This window comes from Leopardus geoffroyi, chromosome D1, assembly GCF_018350155.1.
Source record: "Leopardus geoffroyi isolate Oge1 chromosome D1, O.geoffroyi_Oge1_pat1.0, whole genome shotgun sequence".
Classification (NCBI taxonomy): Eukaryota; Metazoa; Chordata; class Mammalia; order Carnivora; family Felidae; genus Leopardus; species Leopardus geoffroyi.
In genome coordinates this window covers 89469815-89488376 of record NC_059329.1, presented here as the reverse complement: position 1 = coordinate 89488376, position 18562 = coordinate 89469815, and the positions used below count along the sequence as shown (strand labels likewise).

The following is an 18562-nucleotide window of genomic DNA, read 5'->3' as shown; positions in this document are numbered from 1 at the left end:
TTTTCTAAAACGAGCGTTTGATGAACTGTCAACATCCACTGGATGTTGTGCGGATGGCACAGGAGGTGGTTGTGGCTCATCGACACGGGACACATGCTGCAGGGTGAGAATGCAAACATCAGGCCAAGTGACAACCCAACATAAACAGCATGTGGGGGAGAAACCCGACTCCAGTGACTCCACCAGACAGCAGTGGCTTTGCCAGCAGGATTCTGCCTAAGAGGAAAAACTCATGTAAAATATGTGACTCTTGGGAACGAAACCTTAATATGGATAATTTTGCAAGTGTTGCTTCCAAAAGACATTAGCTTGCGGAGAACGAACGTAGAGGCAACCGGGGAAGATAATTTGAAGCCCAGATATCCAGTGGGCAGGAGCAACCAGCCGAGAAAGGGAATGTGGAAAGAGAGCAAGGGGAAAGGAGTGGCAAGAAAAATGAGATGTTGGTTTATGATGGGATGTGTTAGCAAACTCCAAGGAGAGAGCTTTGGAAATTGGGCCATCTTGGCTGGGGTGGATTCTCGTGGGGACCACGAAGACAGTGTTCCCCTGATCGGTAACTAAGAGCTGTGGCTTCTCCACCGGGAAAATAATTTGATGGTGGGGTCATGGATTTTTGGAGCTGGGAGTGACTTTGGAGATCACTTAGTTTTGAGCACCTTAATTTCCGACGGCAACGTGATGAAACATCTGTGGACCTTTATGCTGTGCCCAGTCTTTGAGCCAAATTCCATACATGCATGAATTCTCAGGCCACCCTAATAAGGTAGGGGCTGTTATCATCCTCATTTTACAAACGGGGTTTAGAGAGGTTCTGTGACCTGTTCAAGGATACACTGGCCTGGTTTCTCAAAAAAAAAAAAAAAAAAAAAAACCCTAAACGTTTGACCCAGCAATTCCATTTCTGGGTGTATACGCAAAAGAAACGAAAGCGGGGACTCGGACAGGTATTTGTATACCAGTGTCCGTCGCAGCCTTATTTCCAATAGCCAAAAGGTGGAAACAACCCCAGATGTCCATCCATGGACAAAGTGTGATATCTATACCCACTGGAATACCATTCAGCCTTGAAAAGGAACGAAGTGCTGACACTGACTATAGCAGGGCTGAATTTTGAAGACATTACATGCTAAGTGAAAGAAGCCAGACACAAAGGAAAAATAAATACTGTGTGGTTTTACTCATAGAAGGTGCACAGAGCAGGGAGATCCAGGAGGGGCTGGCGGGGAGGAGAGTTGGGCGAGTTCACGTTTAGTGGGCGTGGAGTTTCACTGTGAGATCATGAAAAGGTTCTGGAGATGAATGGTGGTGTTGTTTGCACGAGCCACTGAACGGAACACTGAAAAGTGACTGAAATGGTAAATTTTGCATTACTTAAAGTTTGCTGCAGTCATGATGAAAAAGACAAAGAATGCACAGGCAGATGAGTGGAGCCTGGGGTGAGCTCAGACTGTCTAATTCCTGAGCTCAAACTCGCCTGGTACCTGGGTGACTTAAATTCCCGCATCTAACAGGTGGATCGATTATGCTGACGTACGTCTCCGCTTGGCACGGCTTCAGGACCCGTGTGGTAGGGGAGAGTCCTTGCTAGCCCCAGTTTCGGTGGCACTGGTCGCCTGCGGCAAAGAGGGAGACTCGTAGAGCTGAAGGTCTGGCAGTCTTTGGGTCGAAATGCCTGCAAAAGTATTTAGGTAGGATTTGAAGGTAGGTTGGTCCTCTCTATGGCCAGACACCCCACCTTTTCAACCTACGTGTATGTTCCTGGCTACTTCCTACTGGCAAGTGAGATTTTGACTGCGTTCCTGAGAGGGGCGGGGCGGAAAGGGAGAGTGAAAGCCAGAAGGCAGAGCGCTCGGTGCTGGTTGGGGAGAAACACATGAGAGGATTGAGTAGCTTGACAGGACTCTTTATTTTATTTTATTTTATTATTTTATTTTATTTTACTTTATTTTATTTTTAATGTTTTTATGTATTTTTGAGACAGAGCACGAGCAGTGGGGGGGGGGGGGGGGAGGGGATGGGAGGGAGGGGAGAGGGAGACACAGAATCCAAAACAGGCTCCAGGCTCCGAGCTGTCAGCACAGAGCCCGGTGCGGGGTTCCAACTCATGGACCGTGAGATCATGACCTGAGCCGAAGTAGGATGCTCAACTGACTGAGCCACCCAGGTGCCCCTTGACAGGACTTTGAAAAGAAGGAATGTGAATATAAACTTGGGGGTTTTGTAGAACATGTAGAACCTCTGTGACCACCAACACTTCAGTAATATGTTTTATTCCCTTGAGCTCTCAAGAGTGAGCTTTTGATGGAAACAGAGGATGAAGCTGGGTAGTATGTCTGGGTCAATAAGCTGGGGACAAAGCACCTTTGGACATGGGAGCTCAAAGGCAGAAGTGGCTTAAAGCATGTGAGTCTCTCAGAAATACCCAGAAGTCTTAGGGAAGGCTTTGGAATACCACTGGCATGGACTGAGGGGTTGATTTAAACTTACTTACATCTGAGTTACACTGGCTAGACAGAAATGGCTGAGATAATGGTGTCTGGGGGGATCTAGTGACTGGCCTTAAGTCAGAAATTATTTCCACCTGTCCCACTAGGGGTGGCCAATCCCCATGCAAGAGAGACGTCTCTACCTGCCTCCCCTGAGACCAGCTCTAGAAGCTGCGATTGATTTGTTGTATGTGTGGATTGGGGGAGGTGCCATTTCAGTGATAAATGAGGGAAGTTGGTGCCCCGTTTCCCCCCAAATGTGGGAGGACCTGTCACCCTCACTCTGGGATATCTGAAAGTCACAAGAGCCCAGCTCCCTCCCCTCTTTTTTTTTTTTTTTTTTTTAATTTGAGAGAAGAGGGAAATGCAGTGTTTACATTTTCCAGTTCCTGAATTCCAGGGTAAAGGGGCCAGAGGCCAGCTGGAGCTTTGAAAGCTACCAGATCAGTGGCAAAAAGTCTACCAGCTTCCAAGCCTGGTCTGTGTTTAAGGAATTCTGCTTGTCAGCCATCATAAGATCTGGGCTGAGGCATTAGGTTGACAGTGAAATGTGTAGGAAAAAACAAACCTTGTACCTATAAGCAAAACTACTCAAGGAAGGCAGAGAATTAGAGTTGGTATTGTACTCTCTTAGTCAATGGGACCTTCCACTGCTCCTGGCTCAGCTCCACTCCTTTCATTTTTCTGGGGTACAGTTATCTGTGAGACAGACCCAGAGCCCGCATGGTTGATAGCAGAGTGGGTAGGGGTTGTACCTCAAACCCTTCACCCTTGATGATGGAAGCACCAAATAGCCTCCCATCCTCTCGTGTATAAGGGACCTGACCGTAAGTTTGGCCACCCAGATAATTAATGGCGTTTGTGGTAAATACCGGGCTCTGTCCTATGTGCCTTACGTTTAATTTATTTAATGACACATGGAGGAACTTAGGTAGAGAGTACTCGCCCTGGCCACATGGCTGGACATCCATGTTGGAGCCCAGACGGTCTGGCTCCGTAACACACACTGAAGCCCTCCGTGACACTGACTATGGTACGTAGATGTGCTGGCTGTATTTTGGCTGACTCATAAAAGAACACGGTGTCAGTAAAGAAATCTGGTTATCCCTTGGGCATTGAAAGTGCTCAGAATGGCAGAAGTGAGGCCGTATGCTCACCACTGCGGAGACGGAGAGGATGCGGGAGGAGGGAGAGAGGCGTCAAAAGCCCCCGTGGGCCCATGTGGGATCTGGGACTGGGGGGGAGCCGTTCCCTGAAGGAAACTGAGGCACTGAGCAGAGACCCAAAACTGTAACCAGTTGCTGGGAGCGCTGTCCACAAGATCATGTGTCTTATTCTGAATCAGCATAGAAAGTGAGACTTTCTTTCTCTCGTGGTCAACTTTTATCGTCGGAATCACGTGTCTGTTCGCAAAGGGATAGAGTTAAAGATGAGCCGTGTTTCATGTCCAGCCCTGATACTATGTAGCCTATCTCCTTTATGGATTTATTCTGTCAAGATCATCAGTGTGTAAACCCTTAACGCTTTGGAATGGGAGAAGCAGGCCTGGAATAAATAAAGGCAAGCATTTTTTCCCCTTCTTTTCTGGCATAACGCAGTTGATGGATATAGCAGGGGATGGAGACACATCCCCTTCCAGTAAAATTAAGATGGGCTTTAACCAATTCATTTCAACCATGAATAAGGATCTACTGTCTACCAGACAGTAACGTGAAACAGTTAAGAGAAGTGCCCCCATCGTCTGGGCAGCAAATGAAGACACCTATTTCTGTCACCCTTCTGCCTCTGGAGCTGGGGAAATGCCTTTATTCCTGCGGTGTGGGTGTCTGTGTCACCACCCTCCCTGAGGTTCTGGCCGTTTCAGAGGGCTGCGTTAGTGGTTTGGCAGTGAGTCTCCGTGTGAGTAGAAGTCTGGTCAGTGGGTTTGGTGATTGGAAAACCGGGGCTGCCGCCAGAACAGAGTGAGGAACGCAGTCGGGCAACGTTAGCTCATGGGGAGACAAGGCAGTTGTCCTCATAAGCTGAGTCCACGATTGGTTTTAAAAAAAAGGTTTTTCAGCCAGTTGAATGGAAAACCACTAAATGGAGGGGATGTTGACCCAGTTTGCTTCAAGTCAAATGAATCATTTGAAGACTGAGGAGCTGAAGGGCCAGTGTTTTTCAGAGCCCCCTCTCCACTTCCTTCACAGGATTCCTTTGCCTGTGATCAGTGAATTGCCCTCATGCTGGGATCTTCCCTCCGGATCAGCAGTGAAGGTGGAGAGCACCTGAGGTGTCCCAGGACACGTTGCCGGAGTTGAGCTTCTAGCTGGTCACTTCTACTCCCATACTTTGCCACATCCCCTTGGCTCACCTGGTTGTGAGCAGAAGCGGGGGTTTGGGTGCCAGTAAAGAATGTTTGTTGCAGGATTTCTTGGTCTGGCTTTCTGCCTCCCAGTGGGTGGTTGGCTGCCTGCTTCTGCGTGGTGCTCAGCCTTCCTTCTGTGCAAGCCCGGCTCCCCTGGCCAACCCACTGGTGGAACAGAACAAGCGAGCATCCCTAGTCTTTGTAGAAATGAGCTACACACTACAGTTAACAAAAATATTCACAGTAATAGACCCAATGGATTCCTCCTACTGCACCATCGAGACTCCCGTGTGACAGCAAGAGCCGTTTCTAACCTCACTCTTTGTCAGAAGTGACCTTTCCCTGGGAATCACACGTGCTTCACGTGTCCACATTCAGGTATTTATTCAGCAAACTTGATCACACACCTACCCCGGGGCCAGGCGCGATCCTAGGTACTTGGGGATGTCATGATGAACAAGACAGAGTTCTTTTCCTTAAGGCACTTGAACAATCTATCGGAAGAGCTGTTGGTCCGGTCTGACATTTTTCCAAAGTGGGTTTCATGGCATTCTAATGCTGGAAGATATTCGGCAAAAATAAACAAACAAAACCGAGGGCGTTATGTTGAAAAATGTCTGGGGAATGTGGAGATTAACTGTGCACAAAGCATTTATAGACACTGCTAAGCCCTGCAATAAAGAAAGCAGTGATTAGCATTTTATAAGGTTAAGCACGGAATGTCTTTTCACACAATACCTTATACCACCAGTGGAGTTACTGCTCCTTAGACTATAGTTTGGCAGACTGCTCCCTTGCCCATAAGGAACGCAACGCTGAAGAATACCTCACCATTATGGAGGATAAGGGAAGAAGGGAATTTGAAAGTTTGTAAAACAGGGGCTTCTCATTAGCCTTCTGCTGAGGGCAGGGCAGGAAGTCTGATGTCCTAGTCACTTACCACTCCCTGAGAGAGTGAAAGAGCCCCGTTCATGTTGAGAAACATCCTTGCCAGCATTGACCTGCATGGTTCATTGAGAAAACTCATTTCTCATAGTCAGGTTGCCTACAGTAATGCAGTCGGTCTGGGATCATTGGACAAACTGAATCTGATTAGCAGGTGCCCACAGTGACACAGCAGTTCTGGGGAGTGATGGAGCTGTGGCTTGACTCCCCAACTAGACTGTATCCTTGACTGTCACCAAGTCTCCCCTTCACAAGGATGCTACTTGAGCATCCTTCGAATCCCTGGAGGCACTGAGTCCCAGGACTGTTCATCACCAGTTACCCTCTCTTCTCCACTCCTCCTTCCCCCACCCTGCACACCCGGAGGCTTGTCTCCAATCCCTTGTTATTTACCCTGGTGCTTGCCAGCTCGGGAATAGCCCAGTCACTGTGACCAAGATTTGCACACCCTGAAGTGGTCTGAGCTGTTTACACTGGGGCTGTATCCCAAAGAGACAGCACGTGAGTTTGAGCTGCTCATCAACCCACTGTTTGCTGCTTCTGGGAACTTCTTTGTTCCTGCCTTTGCTAAATATTGTTCTTGTTGTCATGCAACGCGGCTTCTCTCTTGGCCCTCGCATTGCCTGCCCCTTCTTTCTGCCCTGACTTGTTTCAGATTGGATAACTGCGGTGGCAATGGGTAAGGGAGAAGACCTGTTGTTCCCTTAAGGGGTATCTTGCCAGAGTAGACTCAAGTCATCCATGACCTCAGCAAAGATCCAGCCTTTACTTGCCATAATTCTGGAATTCACCTTTGACACAGATATCTTGGTACGGATGTGTCCAAGTTTGAATACGCACATACACAGAAGAGTAGAGATGTGGATGTGTGTTTATATGAATATGTATATACACGGGGTGTAGAGTATTATGGTTTAAAGGATGGGGCAGGGTTTGAGTCCTGGCTCTGTTGTTCGTGGCTGCTTTTCTCTGGCAAGTTACTTAACCCTTTTCATGTGGCCTTACCACCTTCCAACCTGTAGACTGAGGATTGTAGTGTATTATGGGTTTATTGCAGGTGTTAAATGAGAGTCTACTTAAAGTAGATTAGTGAAACGCCTCGCAAAACAGGAGTGCTCAGGAAGTTACAGTCGTCTCCTTCTCTCCCTTCTACTGTACTTCCCACCAGCACACATTTCCCAGGGTATCGAGAGGAAACACTGGCGGTTCTGTGTGTAGTAGGGTGGGAGTTACAAGGTCCCCTGGAGGCCCTCTTTGCCTCAGTCCACAGTCCTATCCTCTTTCCCTGTGGCTCTGTCAGAAAAAAAAATCCCCTAAAGATTCACCGTAAGTTTCTCTCTTTGAGCCTTGCTACCTTCCCTTGGTTGTAGCATGCACCCACCTTACAACCTTAGAGGAAATGCCCTTCCGCACAGTGCCTTAGTTTCTCTGTGTTTGCACCAGGGTGAACGGTAGTTTCTCGCAGGGGCTGAGACGTCAGTGTTTTTCAGAGCAGGTGATTCTGGATCCATAATGTTGGTGTCCCAAACGGGAGATGCTCCTGGCCCCCTGTTGCGATTCGAAGGTGGAGCCAAGCAGGAAGCCTCAGGCAAAAAGAAGTTCCCCTTCTCTTGTTCTAGCCCACAGAGCTGGGGGAGGTAGCTATAATGAAGGCTGGCCTGCCTGAAGCTGCTGCCAGCTTAGGGTTCCGTGAACAGGGCATACCATCACAAACGCATCATCCTCACTCAACTTCCCTCCACATTCGACCAGTGCTGTTGGCCAGCTGGCTCTGGCAGGAGGAAAATCTGGCTTCTGCCGGGCATCCGTGACCCTGGATCTGAAGACAGTAACACTAACCCTGGAAGCTATTGGCAAGGAGGGAGATGTGGCCGACCAAGACTCCTGTGTAGCCTTGACGTGCTCCCGATTCAGAAAGAAGGGTTTGAAAGTGTGGAAGATTGGGGGCAGGTGGGGTGGTTGGTAGAATTCTTCGATCCAGGGAAATCCAGATTGGATTTTTAGGGTAGGGCTTAAGTTTTATTGTTTTTAACTTGGCCATTCTGATGTTTTGGTTGATGTAATAATTTGCTGAATTCGATTGCCAAGTGCTTTTAGATGCATTATTAAATTTCTTTTTTTGTAGTAGCCAATTCTACTGAGAAAATAAGACCCAGTCAGCTCGCTCGTTTTCCAACAATGGAAGTAACCCAGAAGCAGCTGTCCTTCAAGGATTTCCAGCACCACAGTTGTTGAGGATAATGGCAACTGGGGGGCCCTTCCAAATGCCAGAGTTTAGGTTTTGTTCCCTTTGGCTATGGATGTCGACTTTCTATTTCTAGAAGAGAAGCAGCAGGAGGTGAGGTATGTCCTATTTAAATGGGTGTCTGAAGAGGGAGTATTAGGAAAAAGAGACGAAGAAATCCAGAAGCAAGGCAAGGAATTCAGAATGCCATGATTTAAACATGAGCTTACTGCTGAAAAATGCCATGTATGTGTGGGCCTCAGGAGAAGACATTATTACTCACCCCCTTCACTCCCTTCGCCATCTGTGTCTTAGCCAAAGACGTGATGGCTCTTTATCCTGCAGAGAATATTGGTAATGTCTTGACAAATCTGTACTTTTTCTTTCAAAGCCCTTTCTGCTCATCGCCTTCTTCCACCGCAATGACGTCGACAACACCATCGGCCTACACCTCTCCGCTTGAAGCTTTGGGGGAAGGTGTCTTGTCTGCGGTTGTCCAGCAGCATAAAAGAGGGACAGATTTCAGGATTAAAATTTGGGTGGTCTGTTTCCCAAACGTGTCCATTTCGTCACTGCCGAATTTTTAATCTGCAAAGTCAGGGGAGTGAACTCTCTAGAATGAAGCTAGTGTGTTGGAAGGAATCTGTTTCTAGGCTCTGGCTCTAGAAAGAGGTGGGTTCCGATCTTCCTTCTTTCACCTGAAACCTGTGCCGCCCGGGGCAGTTTATTTACCCTGTCTGTTCCTCAGTTTCCTCATCTGTCAAGCGAAGAAAATAATACTTACTTTGAGGGGTGGCTCTGAGGATTCAGTGAGCTGGTGTGGGCATGCCCTGCGGGTATTGGAGCCTGGGGTGCAGAGGAGGGAATGAAGAACCACAGCAGAGAACAGTGTGCTTAATAAAGGGTGAGTAGGGACAGCTCGTGACACACTGACTTTTACCTCCCCGTCCCTCCCCATTGTGTGCATGCCTAAAAACCAGATTTCTACAGAATCCCTGAGAAGTTTTCTCACTCCTGATACCCAGAGGCGGTGACGAAAACCTTGGCTCCACAGCTGTCATTATCTCATTAACAAGAGGAGCTGTAAAAAGGGGCAGCCAGATGTCACCGAGTTGGGGAACCCAGCCAGGCTGGGACCGAGGGTCTCTGGCTGACAGGTTGGTTCTCAAAGGCTTAGGAGGAGACAAGGAGTCCCCGAGGGCCCAGTCAGCATTGCATAAGCATCGCCTGTCCCCTGACTCCCCATCCTGCCTGCCTGGGGTTTGCCTGTCATGGATCCCGATCCCGCAAGCAGGAGGTCCGACGCTGGGGGAGTCAGGAAAGGCGTGCGCTGCCCCGACCTCAGTATGGCGAATGCAGATCGCATTTTTTAAAGTGTATTTATTTTTTGAAAGAGAGAGACAGAGCATGAGTGGGGGAGGGGCAGAGAGAGAGGGAAACACAGAATCTGAAGCAGGCTCCAGGTTCTGAGCTGTCAGCACAGAGCCCGACGTGGGGCCTGAACCCACGAGACATGAGATCATGATCTGAGCCACAGTCAGACGCTTAACTGACTGAGCCCCCCAGGCACCCCCGAGTTATGCGTCTTTTTTCCCCCTTCTGGTCTCAGAAGGTTTACGGAATGCAGGATGGTAAAAGCTCAGTAGAAATTTTAGTTACATGTGGTTACACGGGAGGACCTGGAGGTTTCGGGGGACAGAAAGGAGGGCTCTAACATCAAGGAGGAGTGAGCACCTGACAAAAGTGCCTTTCTTTGCCACCTTCTGGGGTGGTCTCCACCAGGGCCTTTCATCTGACAACTGATGTTTCCGTCTTGCAAGGAACAGGCTGACCCTTGTTTTCATGGAGAATCCTCTGGGTTTTTTCAGATGGACCTTAACGGCCATCAGTTTCAAGTTATTTCCTTAAAATGTCGTGTTGAGAACACAGTACTTGAAGGCTACGGGGACACAGTCCCCCACCATCCTGTGGAGGTTAGCACCTGCTGTTTGAGGGATTATGGGCTCTCTATCTTGTCAGCAGGAGGGAAAGATCAGAGCCGGACAGCCTTCAAGCAGACTGTCAGGCTGCCGAGGGACCCTGCAAAATAACGATGGTGACAATGACATCAGCCAGCTTTCTTTCATTGATTCATTCATTCGACCTCCATGTATATGAAAGCTGAACTTGGGCCAGCTGGTCATCATTGTCCTCATTGCCTTGGTATTCCCACTGATAGAGCAGGACTGAGAGCTCGAGTGCCTTCCATTTTCCACAGTGAGTTCTGGAAGAACCAAAGCTGGACCAAAACAATGGACTCTCTACTCTGGATAGGAGCTTCTAGGATGGCTTATGCCTCTAAACATGGCAGCTGGGAGGACAGAGCTTAAGATACCAAAGTACTTTGCAACTCTCTTGCTTTTATTTGCCCTGATTTAAAAAAGAGGGGAGCAGGGGCACCTGGGTGGCTCAGTCGGTTAAGTGTCGGACTCTTGGTTTTGGCTCAGGTCATGATCTCACAGTTTGTGAGTTCGAGCTCACATGGGGCTTGCTGCTGTTAGCCTGTCGCCTGCTTTGGATTCCCTGTCCCACTCTCTCTCTCTGCCCCTTTAATTAAAAACAAAATTTTTTTTTTAATGTTTATTCATTTTTGAAAGACAAAGAGAGACAGAGCGTGAGTGGGGGAGGGGCAGAGAGAGGAAGACACAGAATCCGAAGCAGGCTCCAGACTCTGAGCTGTCAGCACAGAGCCTGATGTGGGGCTCGAACTCACGAACCGCGAGATCATGACCTGAGTTGAAGTCGGACACTTAACTGACTGAGCCACTCAGGCGCCCCATCTGCCCCTTTAATTTTGATGAAAAAATTAAAAAAGAGGGGAGAGGGCACCTGCACACATGAGATAATTATGCAGCAATTTGAAACCACTTTTGGAGACTCTTAAGTGTCAAGAGAAGACATCCATGATTGAAGTAAAGAAAAAGGAACAGTGGTTTCTTTTTTTTTTTTTTTTTCAACGTTTATTTATTTTTGGGACAGAGAGAGACAGAGCATGAATGGGGGAGGGGCAGAGAGAGAGGGAGACACAGAATCGGAAACAGGCTCCAGGCTCTGAGCCATCAGCCCAGAGCCTGACGCGGGGCTCGAACTCATGGACCGCGAGATCGTGACCTGGCTGAAGTCGGATGCTTAACCGACTGCGCCACCCAGGCGCCCCAGGAACAGTGGTTTCTAACCGGAAACGTTATCTATGTCACCAGTTTCCAGAAGACTATGTGTGCACACGTATCAGTATCTGTATGTGTATATATATGTCCGTGGGAATAAGACAACTTGAAGCTTGCTGTCTATCCAGACAGCAACCATATTAAAGATATTCCTCAATATTTTTCCTTCCGTTATGATTTTATTGTTGAAGCTTTCATAAGGAATCTTTGATATTAAAATGTGTAGTGTTTCATAAAAAAAAAAAAAGAGAACCATAAATATTTTACCCAGTGGAAGAGCTCGGCATGAACAAGTGTGAGTGGCACGCAGAACTCTCGGAGCTCGATTTCGTCATGGACGTGTGTTCTCAGTGCCTTGGTTTATCCCAGGCGAGTTCTTTGTGCTTTATTTGTGCTTCCTTCCTGGGAAGAGCTGACAGGATAAGGCGCATTTGCAGCTTATATAAGGTTTTGTTCTTAAATGTGGACGGCAGAGTAAAATTTGCTCACCTTCCGTAGCTGCTCATGCTGGGGGCGGTCCTGGCCCGTTGCCCCCTGAGCAGTGGGTTTTTCACCCCCTCCCTGGGCCCACACGTCTGTATCGGCCTCCCGTCCTCCCAGAATTAATTGCCCAGAAAAGCTCTGGCATTTCTCTTTACTTCTTCTCCTACCTAGCTCTTTTCCTCCTTTTCCTCGCTGGTAAAGTGAAGAAGTCAGGCTACATCATTTTCACTTGAAAGAAAAACCTACTTCCCTGGGTCACGTTGACGATTAAATTGCATGAACAATATAAAAGCACTTTAGGTAAACACATGCTGACATGCTTTAGTATTCACACGTACATCCAGTAACTTCTGCTATTGGAGAGGTTTCTCTCAACCCTACTTTCTGGAACTGGCCTCTAGCACCATATTGACATTCCCTGAAATCTATACAGCAAAAGCCAAATGACCAACATGCCTTTTCTGCAAATGTAATTCTAAGAAATGGAGGGAGGAAAAGTCCAGGAGATTGCTTTTGTCTGCTTACTGCATTTTAAAATCTCTTCAGCTGGTCAACTTTAATTATTTCTTACAGAATATTTCACTTATCTATTTATTTCTTACACATATATTTTGAGGGCACCTTCTCGTCTCTGTTAAAGCTGGGAAGAAAGAAGGGTGATGGATTTGCCAGACCAGAGGGAACAGGTCGAGTCACAAAACCATGAAAACCATTGCCTCCTCTGGCACTTACACGGATTTCTGAGTTTTTGGTTTTGTTTTGTTTTTTAAGATTTATTTACTCATGTATTTATTTATTTATTTATTGCTATACCCCAGGTGGGGTCTCGGACTCACAACCCCGAGATCAAGAGTCACATGTTTCACTGGCTGATCCAGCCAGGTGCCCCTCTACCTATGGTTGTATTTAACGTCCTCCCCCCCCCCCCCCCCCCCGCCAGCAACCCTGTGAGTCCCATAGATTTGGTACTAATGTCCCTTCATGACCATCCATTTGTTCTCAGAGCATCCTGAAGTTTCCTTACCACAGTTAGTGATCATGTGTTTGTGAGGTCATTTGCCCTTAGTCTCCTCTTCTACAAAACAGTGACTTCTGTAAGGCTGGAAGGGTGTCTGTTTTTCTCTCCATCATATCCCAGCACCCAGCCTCCTACAGGACACAAGCAGACACTTGGTAAATACTTGTGCAATGAAAGAATGAATTTGTCAGTTCCCCCGTATTCTTGGCACTGTGTTCAGTGGGGAAACTGAGGGACGGGGTGGTTAAACCTTTATTTATTTATTTTTTTCTGAGAAGACGCAGCATGTTAGTTCTGTTAGTATGTTACCGCGGTAACAAATTACCACGGATTTACTAGTAACTTAGAACAGCACACCTTTATTTCTTCCAGTTCTGGCGGTCAGGAGTTTGAAATGAGTTTCCTGAGGCTAAAATCGAGGTGTCGGCCGGCCTGCATTCCTTCAGGAGGCTCCAGGGAGGGTCTGTTCCCGTGCCTTGTCCAGCTTCCAGAAGCTGCCTGTGTTCCTTGGCTCGTCGTCCCTTCCTCCATCTTCAGAGCACGTCAGTCCAGTCTCTGCTTCTGTTGTCACCTCTTTCTGAGCATCCTGCCTCCCTCTTACGAGGGTCCTTGCAATGATGCTGGGCCCACCTGGACAATCCAGCATACTCTTCCCATCTCAAGATCCTTAAATTAGTTATATCTACAAAATCCCTTTTGCCTTGTAAGGCAACATTTTCATAGTTTTGGGGGATTAGGGTGTGGACATCTTTGGGAGGGCCATTATTCTGTTTGCCACCCACAGAATCCTCGAAAAGGAGCAAGTTGGTGGACCTGGCAGACAGAATAGCTTCCCGGGATCTTTCCCTTTGCGCCTGGGACGTTACCTATGAAGTTAATATGATGGGCTTGGGAGGGCAGAGGAGGACTTGCTCATTGAAGTTAAAAGAAATGTCAATGAAGGCATTGTAGGGAATTAATTTCTGGGTAAAAAGGAGGCCAGAATATTCCATGGCTGGGCCAGAGGTGTTGCCTGCTGCTTAGGGGGAAATGGACGTCACTCTCTGTTGGAGTAGAGCCGACCTCACTTGGCCTTCTTAAGTTTAAAGGCTTGTAAAAGTAACAAATTACTTTTATCCTGCCATTGCCCTCCCAGGAGTTACTCGTGCTTATAAATTCTTAGAAAAGCCTGAAGGATGTAGGGCTTACCCTAAGGTGAACAGAGGGAGGGCTAAGACACGAGCCACATCCCACAGGCATATTTGCTGTTCCCGGGGTTCAGACTGTGCACGGCTGGACAAGGTAGGGGCTGGACCCAAGGCAGGCAGCCTGGACCCACTGTCCCAGGCACTTCTCTACAGATGGAAAGTGCCTTAGTTCCAATAGCAAATTATGGGATGAAGCCAGCTCCCCTGGCTTGTAGCTCCAAGCTGGACCTACTGGATGGAAATACTGGACTATTGAAGAGAGGTAGCTCGGGTGTTAAGGCGGATTCGTTCAATAAGCATTTATTGAGCGCCTTTTGTGTGCCAGACCCTTCCCTAGCAGCCGTGAACAAGTTAGATGCGGCTCCTACCAGCTTATGGTCATGTAAGGGATGCAGACAATAGGCAAGTAAATGGAAATGCAGAAAATGAGTATAAGTTGTGGTAAGGGCTAGACAAGGGAACACTTAGTAGAGATTATCATGGCGGGCGGGGGGGGGTGGAGCTATGCACTTCCGGGGGAGAAGTCAGTGAGAACCTCTCTGAGCAGGTGTCATTTATCATAAGGCCTAAAAGGGTGAAACAGAGGCAGTGGGAAAAGCAAACGTGAAGGCCCGGAGGTGGACAAGAGCTTGGTGGTTTTGAGAAACTTCTAGAAGGTGGGAGACCATGGCCAAGAAAACGTTTGGAGGGGTACGGAGTGGTGGGTTCTCAAAGGCCTGTGGGCCATGACGGAGCATTTGGGCTTTGTTCCAAACGCAGTGGGAGCCAACATGAACATTTTAAGTAAGGAACTGGTATGCTATATAGTAAAACCTTGGACTGTGGGTGTTGTGCAAAACAAGCAAGCATTTCTAATAAATTTTGACTTGAGAAACGAGCCATGTCTTGCAATATGAGTAGTATGTGATGCCGAATGTCACATGATCACAGCTGAGCCAATGGCTCTTCTGTCTCTTCTCTCGCTGTGGGATGGTGGGCGATCATCTCCCGTGCTTGGATGCTCGGTCTCAGGCCGTGGTGTTTGGCAGAAATCAGGGATTTTTCAGAACATTGGAAGGTGCCCACAGCCGGTACTGGTGTATTTTTTGTCACTTCGAAGCACCCGTGGACAGTCCTTTGCTTTTCCATACAAGAGTGAGCTCAGGAATGCTTTGCCTCATTCTAGGTCCGGCTGCCTGCAGATAGAGACCCGTTCCTCTGCTGCCTTATTGCCAGTTACATTAAATACGGTGTATGACAAGAGTTTATTAATACTGTACTGTAGTCAACATCGGTCAGTGGTAGTGGAAGTCGTCCCACACAACAACCCTCCTTTCTTGTCTCCCTCACACCAGCCATGAAGGTTTTCAAAGGCAAGTGCAGGTTAATTTGTTTATTTTTCTCCATATCTTGTCCATCCTGGGCACCTGCAGGTAGCAGCCGTGCTGCATGCCTTTTCATGGCTGAGTAATATTCCACGGTCTGAGTACCCTTGTATCCTGCACCACGTTGTATTTACTCACTGATCTCCTGATGGACACTTGGGTTGTTTCTACCTTTTGACTCCGGGGAATAATGCTGCAATGAACATTGGCCTACACGCATCTGTTTTGAGTCTCTGTTTTTGATTTTTTGGGGAAGGTAGGTGGGAGTAGAATTGCTGGGCCTCAGTGATATTTCGGTGTCTGCCTTTGAAGGAACCGCCACCCTGGTTTCCACTGCACCCACCTTACCTTCCCACCAGCAGCACACGAGGGTTCCAGTCCCTCGACATCTTTGCCACCTCTTATTATTTTTCTTTTTTGTAGCCACCCTGGTACTGTGAGCTGGTATCTCTTCATGGTTTTATTCTGCATTTCCTCAGTGACTTGTGATGTCAACCATCTTCTTATGAGCTTATTGGCCATTTGTTTATCCTCTTTGGAGAAATACGGCTTCATGCTACTTGCCTGTTTGTCCTTCTGAGGTGGAGCCGTAGGAGTTCTTTATGTATTTTTGATACGAAGCCCTTATCAAATATTTCATTTGCAGACCTTTGCCCCCGTTTTGTAGGCTGTCTTTTTACTTTCTTGACATGTCCTTTGTGGCACAAAATTTATTAATTGTGATAAAGCCCCATCTATCTGTTTTTTCTCTGTTGTTCATGTTTAAGGGTCGTATCTAAGGACTCGTTGCCAAATACGATGGAGATTTGCCTTTGTGTTTTCTCCTGCTCTTTCTCATTTTTAACCATTATGTTCTCATCTGCATTTTCTTTTATTTAAGTTATTTTTTTAATGTTTATTTATTTTTGAGAGAGAGCGAGCAAGCAGGGGAGGGGCAGAGAGAGGGGGAGACACAGAATCCGAAGCAGGCTTCAGGCACCAAGCTGTCAGCACAGAGCCTGACGTGGGGCTTGAACCCACAAACCGTGAGATCATGACCTGAGCCGAAGTCAGACACTTAACTGACTGAGCCACCCAGGCGCCCCTTGTCTACACTTTAGAAGTCATTCACTTCATCCAGCCAACATCAGAAACATGGGAAGCCGAGTATCTATCCCGGTGTCTGTCCTGGTGGGGCCCGCAAACTAGTGGGGGAAACAAAACCTCACTAGTGACATTACAGTAATCTCTACCAATCACTCCCAAATGCCATCGTGAGGACCTTTGCTGGCTGGCCAAAGTTTGTGGGGGGAAAATTAGAAAATTTTTCAAAAAGCTAAATTTATTCCATGTCAGGAACCATCTCTTATTATGCAAGTGGTTCCTTGCTATGATGCTAGAATGTTCTTATGACCTGAGGCTGACAGGAGATGGTGATAGTTTCTCTGGATGGTTCTACCTGGCAGGTTAAGGATGATCAGCTCAGCGTCAGGCTTCCAAATTTAGGAGGGGAAAACAGAAAACTAAACTGTGAAATTCGAGAGGTCAGAAGCCACCACAGATCCTAGTGTTGGTTTATGTGGGCCTGCAAAGCATGTTGGGGGATCCTTGCCCAGGGTTTTCAGGGACGACTTCACAGAGAAGCCAGATTCGCTTTCCCCCTCAAATATCTGACCTATTTCTTCTTCAGTCATCGTCTTTGTGCAAAATTTTTAGAAACTGAGAGTGGATGAGAAAAAAGAGCCAATCAAAACTCAGTCTGTTTTTTAGGCTGGGTTCTTCTGGGCAGCCTCCAACCGAGTCCTCTTATAGATTTTACCAGATGGTTTTTCTTTTTCATTTACTTAAGGTATGTTTTAAAAAAGAAAGAAAGACAGAAGTTCTACCCAGAAATACTTTTCTCTCTCTCTCTCTCTCTCTCTCTCTCTCTCTTTCATGGGAAAGAACGCTCAGTTGTATTTGGGGACTGAATGAAGTTTTGCCAATGAGTTCACCCTGGTAAAACATTGAAATTCTCCCAGACATACTAATTAAGATACTTTTTGTCTTTTTTGTTGGTGTTAGCTTTGAAGATACGATAAAAATGGCATGCTGCAAAATCGAGGAGCCAAGTTTGGAGGAAATGACATGGTCTCTGCTTGGCAATTAGCCTTGAACTTGAATGGCCTCGTCTAGAGAGTAGTCTCCAAACTTTTTTGATGGCCCAAATGTCTGGGTTATGCTATACAGGTGTTCAGTTGAGTGGTTCCTCCTGGAGTTGTGCAGTGTACAACCTATGTAGCTGTAAGCAGTAGCCGGATGCACCCCAGCAAAAATAGAAATGAGCATAGACACTCAAGAAATGTATACTTGTTTATATTATTTTTGTGTATTCGCACAGATTATATACTGATAAAGCATCAGTTCTTAGCTTTTTTTTTTTTTTAAGAAATAAAAATGATTTATACTTCTAACACAATTTCATCTGTGCCCCGGTGGATGGTGTTGAACACCCTTCAGGTCAGGCCACCCCACTTTGGAGACACTGGCCTAGGAAGAGTCCCCACGGCCTTCTCTATCGTTCAGGCAGGATGATGCATTTATAGGGCAAGGTTGCATCGTCCCAGTAGAGCCCTCATGGGTCTTACCCCTTCCTACCAGAACCCCTGTGCTCAGCTGCCGGTTTCCATTTCAGAGTACACGGTCATTAATGAGGCCTGCCCGGGAGCCGAGTGGAATATCATGTGTCGGGAGTGCTGTGAATACGATCAGATCGAATGCGTCTGCCCTGGAAAGAAGGAGGTAGTCGGCTACACCATCCCTTGCTGCAGGAACGAGGAGAATGAGTGCGACTCCTGCCTCATTCACCCAGGTGAGCATGGAATGCGAGACCTCAGGCTGCCTTCGGCTTTGCTGAGGTCGTGAATGGGAAGAGGCTTAACATCCTGGCCGACAGATACCAGGAGGCTGTGATGCCACGACATGAAAAGTGGCATGATTCTGCCCTGTTCTAACTTCAGGCCAGGGAAGTGGAGGAATTAGAACCCTCTTCACCGTTAACATGGGAAAGCTGTGAATTCATCCACTTTTTCGGTCATTTAGTGAAAGACTCAGCAGCTCCTATGGACCATATCAGATACTGGGAATACAATGATGTTTTTTTAAAAAAAGACATATTCCCTGCATTCCCAGAGCTTGTAGCCTGGCGGGGGCGATGGACGAGTAAACAGGCAGCTACAGTACACAGCGTGGGGAGTGCTGTGATAGAGAAGCACCAGGTGCCATGGGAGCGGGGATGGCGACGGAGGGTGGCCGTGGAGCTTACTGGAGGAGGTGATAGG

The 18562-nt window shown here is 47.4% G+C and overlaps 1 protein-coding gene across 3 annotated transcripts in view; it reads left to right on the top strand.

Annotated features, from left to right (window-relative positions):
* The window catches only part of PAMR1 (peptidase domain containing associated with muscle regeneration 1), a 158790-nt gene that overhangs the window by 85862 nt on the left and 54366 nt on the right, over positions 1 to 18562 (top strand). For all 3 annotated transcript variants that reach the window (XM_045484979.1, XM_045484977.1, XM_045484978.1), the window contains one exon: positions 17917 to 18093. In XM_045484979.1, coding sequence (XP_045340935.1) covers positions 17964 to 18093 — 130 coding nt within the window. In that variant the 5' untranslated portion in view covers positions 17917 to 17963. The remainder of the gene's footprint in view (positions 1 to 17916; positions 18094 to 18562) is intronic.